Source organism: Mytilus californianus, unplaced genomic scaffold (assembly GCF_021869535.1).
Source record: "Mytilus californianus isolate M0D057914Y unplaced genomic scaffold, xbMytCali1.0.p SCAF_85, whole genome shotgun sequence".
Lineage (NCBI taxonomy): Eukaryota > Metazoa > Mollusca > Bivalvia > Mytilida > Mytilidae > Mytilus > Mytilus californianus.
Window position 1 is genome coordinate 134364 of NW_026262740.1, and position 15207 is coordinate 149570.

At 33.4% G+C, this 15207-nt stretch overlaps 1 protein-coding gene across 1 annotated transcript; it reads left to right on the forward strand.

Annotated features, from left to right (window-relative positions):
- On the forward strand, positions 1-14294 carry LOC127713885 (uncharacterized). Its single transcript, XM_052219847.1, has 4 exons — positions 1-139; positions 317-625; positions 11396-11900; positions 14270-14294. The coding sequence occupies exons 1-4, from the start codon at positions 73-75 to the stop codon at positions 14292-14294; spliced, it is 906 nt and encodes a 301-aa protein (XP_052075807.1). The 5' UTR covers positions 1-72.
- Positions 14295-15207: the final 913 nt, after the last annotated feature.

A 15207-nucleotide genomic window follows, 5' to 3' on the forward strand; every position in this document is an offset into this window, starting at 1 on the left:
GTTATTATTGAATATCATAATTACCTTTTTTTTTAAGAAACTCTTCATAGTATAGTTAACAAGATAAATGTAATGGTCAACATATTTGGTAGTGAGGAGAATGTGGAAATATTTGATGATACTGAACTAGTAACGGAAGGTATGCATTCTAACGAAGAATATTTTATTTCAATATTTTAAATTATGTATTATTTCGAATTAAGTGCTACACTATGAATATCAAATATTCTATTAGATTCTGTCAATGTCTTGTGATCTTTGTAAATCAACACGATATATAGAAAATTATTGATTAGTTTTTATTCTGATGTTTCAGACAACAAGAGAATCCTTATACCGGTTTTCATGCAACTTGACATTCCGACTTCATGGGATAAAACAAAAGTTTTTGAAGCTATAGATGAATTCAGATTAACCGGAACACCAGACATGAATATCCGAATTAAAGCTATTTCCATCGATGACCTCAACATGTATGCAGAAATAGCAAAGCAGGTCCTATGTAATGTTCATGAACTTCGTTCCGAAATTAACAAACTTATGTCTACGATGCTATCAGAAGCGGATATTGATACAAAAGAACATGCAGAATTGTGTGTTAACTTAAATGTACCAGACAGATCAGGTAATTTTTAATTTTTGATATCCTTAATAAGAAAATCAGAAATACTTTAAAGTACCAGTTAGACCAGGATATTTTTTTCTTTTTGAGATGGCAATCAGAAAAATAGTCAAGTTGAAAACAACTTTAATTGATTGCCCTCATACCTAATAAATTTGGCCCATTATGACAGTATTACAGAATTTATAAGAAGTAGTTGAATGCACTACTAATTCTCTAACTTAAACCATTTCTGTTGAAAAGACTGTCTATTTTACATTTTGACAATAATTCAAGAGTTTTACATAGACATAGTTTCATATTTTGTCAATTCTATTATTTAATGATTGGAAATGTGTATATCAAAACGGTTCACATTGAGGAATCCAACAAGTTAACAAAAGTTACATATAATTTAATTGTGTATACACCTGTTACAGGTTGATTATGCAATTGGTCCGAGAGCATATTCTATTATAAATGTTAGACATTTTACACAACTAAGATTTAGCAATTATGTGAAAATATCTTATTTTTACTTTTTTGTAATACCACCTCGCTAAAAGCCTTCATCGTAAAGTAATTGGATACGAAAGTCATAACGGTAAAATATATATATGCATACAGCGGGATTCTAGTCTTGTACACGATTGGTATTGATTGGTTATTGTTTGCAAAATGTCCAGTGGCAAATATGTCATGCATGTTCAGTACACCAATTCAAAAATAAATACAATCGGTAGGTCCTGTATTAGAGGCCGTTTGGGATGTAGGTCGGGGGATTGTTGACTGCCACTGGGAAATGAGTGTATATTAGATACAGACATTTTGCCTTACTACAGGCCACCTTCGATCCCTTTATAGATTTTTTGCAAGGGGTCTTAACGTGCAGAGAGCATTGAAGTCTCTAGACATGAGGCATCGGATTAAACGTCATCTTCCTGACTGGACGTGGCTGCGAAATTGTACATTCCCCAAAGCCAACATGACGCTACATTGTGGGGTTGTACTGCCGGTAGGAAGAAGACCTTAGTAACCATATCTCTATTCCCCAGTCACCCTTGGGCTTCTTGTTAAGATGAAGGCAGCAGACTTAAATGATAATTTTGGTATAGTGGATAACTTTCTGATTATCTCCATTTAAAATGAATAATATAAGTATGAATTAAGTAGATGTGTATTTGTCCTCCCCAAATGAAAACAATACAATGACATTTGACAAAAAAAAACGACCGATAAGACTCCGACAGGCACAAATACATGTGTTCAGATTAAACAATTTTGCTTTTGTCCTATAGTGCATACCATTATTTTCTTCCAGAAAGCGTATCGTTGATTTAAATGGTCACAAATTAAACTGACAATAACAGTGAAAGTCCTGTTTGTCTTCTTCCTTTTTATGTAGTTTATACCTCAAATATATTAAACTTCAAAATTTTAGATTGAGTTCGTTTCTTTTGAACATTTTAAAACCGGGAAAAATATTAGTTACATTAAAACAAGTTCAACTTCTAGAAGCGATTGAGATAGAAATGTATCTTCATGTATCATTTCAATGAAAACTGTGGATTATTTATTTTCGTGGGTACCAATTTTCGTGGATTGAGGATATTTTATTTCGTAATTTAACCAAAATTTGCATATAAGCCAATAGAAAACGCGTATTTTTTAAACACTTATTAAGTTCATGCTTCACCTTATACTTCGAAATCCACAATTAAAGACGCCTTCATTTAAATGTCTGGTTATATTGCACTTCATCCACGAGATACAAAATAACATTACAGTCGACGACAGTAACTAGTTGATTTAATTAAAAGGACAACATAGAGCACAATTTTAAAACAAATTTAATAATCTTTCGACTGGTATGCAGGACGGGGTATTCGGGATGTTGAAAACCTCAAAAACGAAGACATGTTACATGGGATCAACAACTATGCTTCGGATAGGCAACCCCAAAAACATTGTAATGTAAGGGTTGTACTGCCGGAAGGTAGAAGACCTTAGTGACCATATCTCTATTCCCCAGTCACCTTTGGGGTTCTTGTTAAGACTTAAATGATAAGTTTGGTATAGTGGATTACTATCTGATTATCTTTAAGCAATTGTCAATAAACCTCAGACAGGCAGAAAGACATGTGTTCAGATTAAACAATTTTGCTTTAAGACCTATAATTAATACATGCTAGTACCATTATTCAGGAAAACTTCTTGTTACTTTGAATGGCCACAATCATGCAAATAAAACTGACAATAACGGTGAAAGTCCGGTGATTTCCTTTTCTTCTTTATGTAATTGGTACCTCAAATAAATTTAATCTTGAAAATTTAAGATCGAGTCATGATTGATTGTTGCTAAACGTCCATTGACAAATATTTCATACATGTTCAGGACGAGAACAAATTAATAAATACAATAAGTAGGTTCTGTAATAGAGGTCGTCCGGGATGAAGGGCGGGGAAAATTGGATTGCCACGGGAAAATAAAGGTATATTGGATAGAGACAGAAATTTAGCCTAGCTACAGGTGTAATACCACCAAATCATAGTACGTCACATCCGGTTGCATACGAAAATAGGTCGAAAAAAAATATTCCCTTGAATTTGACAGTTGTAGGTAATTGATCCTAAATGTCATTGCAGTAAAACATTTCTGGGTCATAAACATATATCTTGGGTATTTCAAAGCACCATTATTTTTTTATTTGGGGTTTCTATAAAATATTTTGGAAACTTGAGGTTACATGGTTACTAAAGCTTGTACACAGGTTAAAAAAGGGGGAAAATTTGATTGGTTAACTTCCAGTGATGGTTATTTTCTTATATGCAATGAAATGTATTGTGAAATTTTTTCTATAGTACTGGACAGGATAAAACTTTACTCATGCCAAGTATTTCTTTATTTGAAATAAAGATAAATTCTGCACAATTTTTTGAAAAGTGCAAATTTAACAAAGACTAATAGGGGAAAATCAATGGTGGTATTACACCTAATATGGGAAGCTGTACATGCACCTTTGACCTTGTGAGTACTCTCATGTGTTAAAATTTCTTGCTATTTAAGTGAAATATTACAAATAATGAAATATTCTGAGTGGATTGAGTCTCCAAAACACATTTTATGAGAAAATTTCCTTGAAATAGGACTTTACCATGAATATTAGTTGACAGAACAAACCATACTTAGAGTTTTGGGGAGCTTTTTCTCCTTATTTCTTATATTCTGCTATACTAAAAAAATTTTCCTAAGAAATACTTTAATAAATATATAGTTTTAAGTAAATGAAATTATTTTTAAAGCAGTAACAACAAATTATTCACCAAAAGAGAAGCTTTTTATGTCCCTCTCTGGAACGCGGCGTTAATTTAAGTTTTACGTAAGGACTTATTGAAACCTCCTTGGAGACAGTAAACTTTTATACGGATAGTTCATTCAGCTTGAATACTTCAATTAATCATTTATTATAACATTTCTATCATAAATGAGTGAAAGTTACCCCAAAATTTTTATTTATTGGCCTAAAAAGTAGAAATTTTGAGGAAATGAGAGGTATAAATGGACCAAAAGAGACCTTATAAAGAAGACAAAGAGGTCCATTAGTAGCATTTATCATCCTAAAGTCATCTTTTGTATCATATTCAACTGTTTGTAGGCAGATGAGATAAATTTTTGACCATTTATTGGTCCACACTATATTCTATCATGATGCGACTTGGTTTGGATTTTTCGAAGAAATTTTGCTCGAATCGCTGTAGATGTTGTCTTACATTATACTAGATTTTTTTCAAACTATTGAACTGATTATGACAAAACTTGACAGTAATGCTTGAAATAACCAGTATTACAAAGGAAAAAAGTCACATTCAGTTTATTGAACAAAAAAGTCTTCTTTAGGTGTAAAACCACCAAATCATAGTACGTCACATCCGGTTGCATACGAAAATAGGTCGAAAAAAAATATTCCCTTGAATTTGACAGTTGTAGGTAATTGATCCTAAATGTCATTGCAGTAAAACATTTCTGGGTCATAAACATATATCTTGGGTATTTCAAAGCACTATTATTTTTTTATTTGGGGTTTCTATAAAATATTTTGGAAACTTGAGGTTACATGGTTACTAAAGCTTGTACACAGGTTAAAAAAGGGGGAAAATTTGATTGGTAAACTTCCAGTGATGGTTATTTTCTTATATGCAATGAAATGTTATGTGAATTTTTTTCTATAGTACTGGACAGGATAAAACTTTACTCATGCCAAGTATTTCTTTATTTGAAATAAAGATAAATTCTGCACAATTTTTTTAAAAGTGCAAATTTAACAAAGACTAATAGGGGAAAATCAATGGTGGTATTACACCTACAGGCCACGGACCGCTCAAAGAGTTGTTGCAAGGGTTCTTAACGTGCAAAGAGCGTGGCACTCTCTTTACACGAGGCATCGGATTTAACGTCCCCATTCTGATCGGACGTGGATGAGTACTTGATACATCCCGCACAGCCAAACGGACGTCTCAACTTTGGAGAGGATTTTACTGCCGGTCGGAGGATGACCAATGGTGGCCATATTTCAATTTTCCCGGTCACCCTTGGGGGGAGTCATAATGAATACTGTGGATTGTTTGTTTTTGTGGATTGAGGATATTTGATTTCGTGGTTTAACCAAAATTTGCATATAAACAAATAGAAAAAATCTTAATCTAAAAGTCTATGAGTTACCAAATAATATTTAAGGTGGCGACAACGATTGATTGATCTAAATAAAAAAAAAGACCACAAAGAGCACAATTTTGGAACAACTTAAATAGTCTTCGATCTCAAAAAGGAAGACATGTTGCATAGGGTCAACAATTTTGCTTCGGATAGACAACCCAAAAAACATTGTAATGTAAAGCTGTAGAAAGCGTGTCAATCCTACATTATATTCAACGTCCTTATTCTGATCTGACGGGGATTTGTATTTATACATCCAACAGAAGTACGTGAAGCACCATGAGGCAAAATCTAAGCCCTTTAATAGAAAAAGATTTGTACCGATTTCTCAATCGTGGTTAGTTAGGGGCTCCCTCGAAAGACATCATGTACTAAGATGTGCATAATTATAACGTTCATTTTCCCCCTATCATAAACAAAAAATAGGTTTTATTCACAAAGAATATTTTAATGAAACTAATCATCGGCCACCACAATCCGCAGACACGTTTGCTGACTGGTAAGGTCAAAAGATCATTTGATTTATTGTTGTTTGCTTTACGTTCAGTGGCAAATATTTCATTTATTTTTTAAGACGAGAACAAATCAAGAATATATTTAAAATGCATGTACAGTAAAGTAAAGAGACAATTTAAAATGCCCTTGTAGAAAACCGCTCTACTAGCCAACATTGCCGGTGTGTTTCTACTTTATTCATAACGACCCTTTAAATTCGGATGGATGTTTTCTTTACAAAAACAACATATGCTAAACAAAGTTTAAGGTAGTAAGGACCACGGGGGTTCTCAACATTGGGATTATGGGTACAGACGTGCAGCGAAGCTGGTATTTCAAAACCACCCCAATTCAAATATTGAAGTCATGTGAAAATCACGACCCGTCAATTTATTTTATAACATATTTATAACCCTTTCATATATTTCTTAAGTTATCAGTCCATTTTTTATATGCTTTATCATGAAAGGAAATAAAGATAAGAACTTCAGACACAAGAAATTTGTAAAGTGTAAATAATCTGCAGTGGGTTGATACCAGTATTACAGAGAGTACTGTGCAATTCCCCAGCTGAGGAGGAGGTGTTTCGGTATCGAGATGATTTATAAAACATTTTTTTCCTTAAAATATAAAGATTCCAACTCCCTCTAGCATAGTTGATTAGACCCCTTAGAGATTTTTAGCAAGGGGTCTTACCGTGCAAAGAGCATGGCAGTCTCTAAATGAGGTATCGGATTAAACGTCCTCTTCCTGACTGGATGTGGCTGCGTACTTGTACATCCCGCAAAGCCATCACGCTCAACTTTGGTAAAGGTTGTACTGCCGGTAGGTAGAAGACCTTAATGACCATATCTCTATTCCCCAGTCACCTTTGGGGTTCTTGTTAAGACTTAAATGATAAGTTTGGTATAGTGGATTACTATCTGATTATCTTTAAGCAATTGTCAATAAACAGCTACCTATAGACAAACAAATATTACTTATTATAATACGCGTACGGCTTTCATCAAATTACTTTCAGAAGCCCAAAATTTGAGTGAATATAGTCTCTAAATTTCAACAATTGAACAAAGTTTTATGACCTCAGACAGGCAAAAAAGACACGTGTTCTGACTAAACAGTTTTGCTTTAGACCTATAAATCATACTAGTACCATTATTCAGGAAAGCTTAGGGTCTGTAGGTGACCTGTTGCAAGGCTAAATTTTTGTCCCTATCTAATATACCCTCATTTCCTGTGGCAGTCTAAATTTCTCCGACCTTAATCCCGAACGCCTTTATTACAGAACCTACCTATTGTACTTATTGTAAATTTGTTCTCGTCCTGAATATGCATGAAATATTTGCCACTGGACGTTAAGCAGCCAACTATCAATCAATCAAGGAAAGTTTTTTGTTTGTTTAAATGGTCACAAATAAAACTGACAAAACAGTGAAAGTCCTGTTATTCCTCATATACTTTATGTAATTTGTACCTCAAATACATTTTATCTTGAACATTAAAGATTGAGTCATAATAAAGGATTGTTGATTGGTGGTTTCTTAACGTCCAGTGGCAAAAATTTCATACATTTTCTCGAAAACAAATTAACAATAAATATAATAGGTAAGTCATGTAATAGAGGTCGTCCTAGATGAAGGTCGGGTAAATTTGGACTGCCACTGGAAAATGAGGGTATATTGGATAGGGGCAGAAATTGAGCATTTCAACAGGCCACATACGGACCACTCAAAGAGTTGCTGCATGGGTTCTTAATGTGCAATGAGCATATCACTCTCTTTAAACGAATCATCGGATTTAACGTCCCCATTCTGTCCAGACGTGGCTGCGTACTTGATACATCCCGCAGAGCCAAACGGATTCCCAACTTAGGCGAAGGTTTTACTGCTGGCCGCAGGAAGACCAATGGTGACCATATTTCTATTCCCCGGACACTCTTTGGGGGAGTCATAACGAATTATTGTGGATATTTGATTTCTAGGTTTAACCAAAATTTGCATATAAACCAATAGAAAACATCTTCATCTAAAAGTCTTGTTATATTGCATTGCATCTAAGAGTTACCAAATAACATCACAGTCGGGGACAACGACTGATTGATTTAATCAAAAAAAAAAACATAGAACACAATTTGGGAACAAATGTATTAGTCTTCGGCTGGTCTGAAGGACGGGGTATTTGGTATTATGACAACCCCAAACACAAAAACTTGTTACATAGGGTCAACAATTTTGCTTCGGATAGGCAACCCTCAAAACGTAGTAAATAAACTCATCATATATACCAGGATTGGAAATAGTATTTGCGCCAGACGCGCGTTTCGTCTACAAAAGACTCATCAGTGACGCTCGAATCAAAAAAGTTAAAAAGGCCAAATAAATTACGAAGTTGAAGAGCATAGGACCAAAAATTCAGCTGTAGAAAGCGTTTCACTACCCTACATCATATACAGCGTTCCCACTTCCGATCTAACGTGGATGCGTACTTATACATCCCACAGAACTACGTGAATACCCTTAACGACACCTTGGTTCTTAAACGGAGAGATTTCAACCAATTTGTCTATCGTGGTTAGTTGGGGGTTCCCTCAAAAGACATCGTATGAACTGACGTGGATTCGTATTTATACATCCCACATATATTTATTAGTAACTAGTACGTTTGTTATATGCGTTAACATGAACGGATAGAAAGATAAGCACTTCAGACACAAGTAATTTGTAAAGACCTGCACTGAGTTGATATCAGTGTTGCAGAGTGTACTGTGTACTTTTCCAGCTGAAGAGGAGATGATTCCTAAATTACAAAGATTGCAACTTCCTCAGGCAAAGTTGATTGTTGGTTGCTTAATGTCCAGTTGCTAAAATGTCGTGCATGTTTCGCGACAATTTAATAATAAATGCAATAGGTAGGTCCTGTGTGTATATTAAGATACGGTAGGGAATGTAAGGCAGGCCACCTTCGGACCCCTAAAAGAGTTTTGGCAAAGGTTTTTTACATGGACCAAGCATGGCAGTCACTCGACATGAGACATCAAATTTAAGGTCTCAGTTCTGAGTGAGCATGGCTACGTACTTTTACATCACACATAGCCAACATGACGCTCCACATTGCCAAAAGGTGTACTGACGGTAGGTAGAAGACTTTAGTGACCATATATCTCTTCCCCAGTCACCCTTAGTGGTTCTTGTTAAGATAGCAGACTTAAATTACAAGTTTAGTGTAGTGGATTATTTTTTATTTAACTCTTTTCAAATTAAGTATATGTGGTGTATCTGTCAATAAAACAGCGACCCAATGACAAACAATATTACTTAGAAATAATACGGGTACGGCTTTCATAATATAACACTTTCAGAAGCCCCAACTTCTACTGAATGAAGTCTCAGAATTTCACCAAAATAACAAAGACCATCAAATATCAGCAACCTATACAAATTCCCGCAATGAAAAAAAAAATACATTGAAAATTGACAATAAACAACGACTAACATGCTAAGGCTCGTGACCTCAGACAGACATAAAGACATGTGTTCAGATTAAACAATTTTGCTTTAGACGTATAATACATACTAGTATCATTATTCAGGAAAATTTATTGTTGGTGTTAATGGCCACAAAAAAAACCAGTTAAAGCCTGTTTGCCTTCCTGATGTACAACACAAATGTAAATAAATCCTCAACTAAATGTTATCTTAAAAATTTAAGATTGAGTCATTATGAATGATTTGTGGTTGCAATAATTTTCTTCATGTTCAGGGCGAGAACAAATTAACAATAAATACATTAGGGAGGTCCTGTGATATAAATTTGGACTGCCACGGGAAAATGAGGGTATATTGGATAGGGACAAACATTTAGCCTTGCAACAGCCCACCTTTGGACCGCTCAAAGAGTTGTTGCAAGGATTCTTAACGTGCAAAGAGCTTGGCACTTTTTTTAAACGAGGCATCGGATTTCACGTTTCCATTATGACCTTACGTGGCTGCGTACTTGATACATCCCGCACAGCTAAACTAACGCCCTACTTTGGCGAGGGGTTTTCTGCCGGTCTATTCCCCAGTCACCCTTTGGGGGGGAGTAATAATGAATACTGTGGATTATTTACTTTCGTGGGTACCAATTTTAGTGGACTTGGGATATATGATTTCATGGTTTAACAAAAATTTGCATATAAACCAAAAGAAAACATTTTCATCTAAATTTTGTTATATTGCATTTCATCTCTGAGTTACCAAATAACATTATAATCGGCGACAACGATAGAGTGGTTTAAATAAAAAGACCACAATTTAGGAACAAATTAAATAGTCTTGGACTTGTATGAGGGACGGGGTATTGGGAATTTTGACATCTTAAAACATCGAAGACATGTTACATGGGGTTAAACATTCTGCTTAAGGAATAGGGAACCCCATAAAAGTTGTAATGTAAAGCTGTAGAAAGCGAGTCATTACCCTAATTCATATTCAACGCCCTATTCTGATCTGACGTGGATGCGTATAAATACATCCCACAAAACTACGTGAAGTCCCTTTTTTACTCATTTCTCTATCCTGGGTAGTAGGGGGGTCCCTTGCAAAACTTTCTCAAAACCAGGAAATTTTGTAACAAAAAGACACCAAGTACTTTAGATGTGCATAACTATAATATTATTTTGTCCCCTAATCATAAAAAAAATCAGTTTAATCCATGATGAATATTTTTAATAAAACTAAACATGGGCCACCACAATCCGTCGAGACATATTTTATGACTGTTTAGCTAATAAGAGATCAATTGATTAATTGTGGTATGCTTTACGTTCAGTGGCAAATATTTCAATCATTTTCAAAAAGAGAACAAATCAAGAATACATTTAGACAACAAGTTCTGTAAAGTGAATCAACATGGCACTGGGGTACACACGTGCAGCGCAGCTGGTGTTTCCAAAAAAACCCACTTATATATTGTAGTTTTGTGAAAAACACGGCCAATGAATATATTTCAGGACAAATTTATAACCCGTTCATATATTTCTTAGTTATCAGTGGATTTTTTATATCTTAACTTTATTTAAAAAGCGGTCAAACATTTATACAGATATTCAATCGAAAGATAAAAAAATATTGATCCATTGACATTTTACCTAAGTGAAATGGCAACTCGCTGATATATTTGACACGTAATTGTAAACCTTCATTCAGAAAAAAAATCCCTACATATTTTTTTCTATTTTGCAAATGATTTTAAATCGGTAGGTCAAACAAATATCTGCATTGGTTTGTCCAGTACATTACTAGATGTATGCTCTACACATACAAGTTTTTCAATCTGTCATTTATAATTTTTCTATTTTCCATGGATTATATGCTGTTGTCGAATCATGCTAAGCTCGATTTGTACAAGTGGAAAAAAACTCAAATAAATCGTTAACATCTGAGAGAAAATTTGAGGTCGTGAAAAATTCAATATTACATAATTATATAGTTTGCAAAACATAAGAAATATTACAACATTCAATCACTTTTAGCGGTAAACTGAATTATAGATTAAGAAATCAATTGTTGTAATAACCAACTCGATACTTCATTATTTATTTTCAGAAAATGAACCAAATAAAGAAGAAGCTCAGGATCAAGCTTCCGTCAAAACCAACATTCCTGTTTGTGTCACTTTGCGTCAACAGTTAAATATAAAAAAGTCATCGAATAAAAATCCGACCATACTGAGCTGTATCAAAATCGGCAATACATTAGTGTTTACCGACTGTAGTAATAAGCGACTTATTTTTTGTAATTCAGACAGTACTGATATCCATCACATTCCTCTGTCCTATAGACCAGATTATATAACAGAGATAAATATTAATACTGTAGCAGTATCCTGTGTAGGTAAGAGTACCATACTGATAATAAATATATCTAAAGGTTCTGTCACCAGTACAATCAACACCAGTGGTTACTGCTCCGGAATATCATATAATGATAATAACCTGTACGTTGTTATTGATTGGAGTATAATACATGTGATGGACCTGGCAGGTAAAGTAATACGTACTATACCTTTACCTTCAGGCCTTATCTTCGACTTTACAGTAGACAGAGACAGGTTTGTCTGTTTAGACGACACATCAATATACTGCTGCTCGTTAGATGGAAAACTAATTTGGAAGTTTAAACAGGATAAATTTCAAGATTTACATCGTGTGACAAAAGATGATGAGGGGAATGTTTATGCGACTAATTATTACACCAACACTGTAGTGGTAATTTCTCATGATGGTATACATTATAGAGAACTTCTTACTAAATCAGATGGATTGAACAAGCCGTGTGGAATTTATTTTGACAAAAAAAATAAAATTCTGCTTGTTTGTAATGATGATGATGCTTTTTGACGTAAAACAGAATGAAAATAAACATAAATAATTCTGTCAAGACAATGAGTTCATTCGGACTCAGATCTGTTTGTGTATTTAGTCATTCACAATATCTTTTATTTATTTTTGTTTTCTTTACTATCAATCTAACTTAATTGAAAACAAATTACAGAAAAATTATAATTGTTTTTGAAAATGTAACTTGAATTTTCCTCGGCTTTTATATTTCATTAATGTTGTTCGAATATTATTTTTTACGCATTTTTAAAACATTTGAACATTCATTTGTTCCATGAATATTTCAATATGGAAAATAAAAAAAATAAGAAATTCGAATAAGAAAAACTGTTCTTGTTTGGAATTTATTTTAACAAACAAGAAAATATTGTGCATGTTTGTAATATAAATGAAGGAAATTTTGTAATATAAATGACGGGAAGGTTGGTTTTTTTTTACGTAAAAACGAAACGAACATAAATGAAAATTGATTATTTTATTCGAATTCAGATTTGTTTTTTCATTGAGTCATTCGAAATGGATTGTATTTGTTTGTGTGTTATCTACCAAATACAAATTCAACTTAATCAATTATTATTTATTTTATGGAATTACTACAATGCTTTCTTAAAAGTTCAATATAAGATATAGACTAGTAAATTATGACCCAAAATGATCTAAATATGATCACTGCTTGAATTTAATTTGCGACAACAAAACAACTCTTTCACTAAACATTTCATTTCTGCAAATTTGTTGGTTAGTTCAAGTAAACTATGACATCAAAAGAACTATTTTGTGTCAGAGTAGGGCTACTTTTACGTTTAAAATTAGAGGGAGTGAATTGGTGGTCTGACGCCTATATATATGAAATTTCAGAGAAAGTTTGCTTAGGCTAAAGACATGTTGTTCTTGGTTAACTTCTATTTGCCGGTTGTGTTGTGATGGTTAAAACTGATAATATATTTCAGAGCATCTTTTTGAAACCCATTTGCATATTATTAACTAGCCTCGTTCAGAACTTTTTTTCATGTGTTTTATGCTTTTTATGTATTAATAATTTTTGCATTTTAACCTGTGGGAATTTTACTTTTTACAATAAAGATTATTCTTTTAATTTTATTATTTATCTATGTCCTATATCTTAATCTGTCATCGAAATAAAACGATTCTATACGAATGTTTAGAAAAATAGAACAACTTTTGAATATTTATGTGTCACTTGTATTCTGCTGTTTATATCCTCCGAAATAACAGCAACTCCGCCCCACTTCCAGTTAATTTCTGTAGACATTAATGTACATCTTTTTTTTTCGTCTGTTCCTAAATTTGAATGTATTTTAACAACTGCACGATTATTTTTGGAACCAACCATCAATATTTCACGTCCGCACAAATAATTAAAAAAAAATACACCAATGATGCATTTCTCCAAGGACATATGACATATGTGAATGTGACATATGTGAATGAGACATATGTGAATGTGACTTATGTGAAATTGACATATGTGAATGTGACATATGTGAATGTGACATATGTGAATGAGACAGTAACCAAACGACTCAGAAACATAAAAAGTAAGATCACAAAATGCAGAACTCCGAGGAAAATTCTAAACGGAAATCCCTAATCAAATGGCAAAATTAAAAATTCAAACACATCAAACGAATGGATAACAACTGTCATATTCCTGACTTGGTAAAGGCATTTTCTTATGTAGAAAATGGTGGATTAAACCTGGTTTTAAAGCTAGTTAAACCTCTCACTTGTATGACAGTCGCATCATATTCCATTATATTGACATCGATGTGTCCACAATAGGTAAAAATGTCAAAAATAGGGGTACAGCAGTTAACATTGTGTTATCATCTTAATCACTATAAACACAAACAAATGTAACAAAGAAGCACAAAAAGTTGTCGTTCAAAGTATGACGGAATACATAAGTACAGAGTCACTTCAAATGGATATCACAAAAAACAGACTTAACAGTAAAAGTAATATTAATAAAATAAAATAATTTTGTCGTTCAAAGTATGATGGGATACATAAGTACAGAATCCAGTCAAATGGATATCATAAAAAACATACTTAACAGTAAAAGTAATATTGATAAAGACTGATGTTGGATAAAGGGGTTATCCACGCATCGGAACAATATTTTTATATCATGGGTTATCAACATCATCTTTAACGTTTCTTCGTTCCCCATTTTTGACAGTCTCTTTATAAGTATTTCATCGTAATTCACCTTTGTTTGCCTTGGATTTACGATTCTGTTTTCCAAAAAAATGTTCAAAGGAAAATTGTACAGTGTTATTGCACATAAGGTGTTGTATAATTATGAACAATCTCGTCAATTTCGTTAGATTTGTCTTAATTTACGGATTACTAAATGATATCTTGAACGTCCGAAAAAATATAATTATGTGAACAGGAATGAAATATTTGCCACTTGATATTTAGCCACCAACAAAATCAACAAACCGACGTAATATACTAACAGTATACTTTTCCTAGAAGAGAACTTCTCATACTTTTCATTATAAAGTACAAATGAAATCTGTCATGTCAGTCACAGTGTTGGATGATATGGTGGAATAGTTTTATTATACAAACCATCCTGAACTACTGAGTTTAAATCATCACACCTCAGCAAGCACGACTAATTTATGCGCAGACCAACCCGTCACACAATAGCCCAAAAGGATTCTGTGACGTACCCATCCATATTCAGAAGTGGGAAATACAGATACTGATACTGACTTTAGTGACAGTATTATATAACGAATACAGAGATGAAATGCTGGCACGCGTACTCTAAATTAAAGCGGACATTATTTTGAAGTCATTGTTTTCCAATATTTCTGTCATATGTATTATATAAGCCATCCTAACATCAAAATGTTATTGCATTTTAATGCGGCTATATATATTTACATAATAAAGTGCAAATATGGTCAGTTTTGTTTGATGCTGTTGAATAATTTTGTTATTAGAGTCAGCCTGAGGTATTAAAATTACTGAAATTTTGTT

Bases quoted from the DNA above. Each gene is read 5' to 3' on its own strand.
- LOC127713885 (XM_052219847.1), top strand. From the start codon at position 73: ATGGTCAACATATTTGGTAGTGAGGAGAATGTGGAAATATTTGATGAT. The intron at 140-316 runs GTATGCATTCTA...CTGATGTTTCAG, and splicing joins TACTGAACTAGTAACGGAAG to ACAACAAGAGAATCCTTATA. The intron at 11,901-14,269 runs GTTTGTCTGTTT...CATACTTAACAG, and splicing joins TTTACAGTAGACAGAGACAG to TAAAAGTAATATTGATAAAG.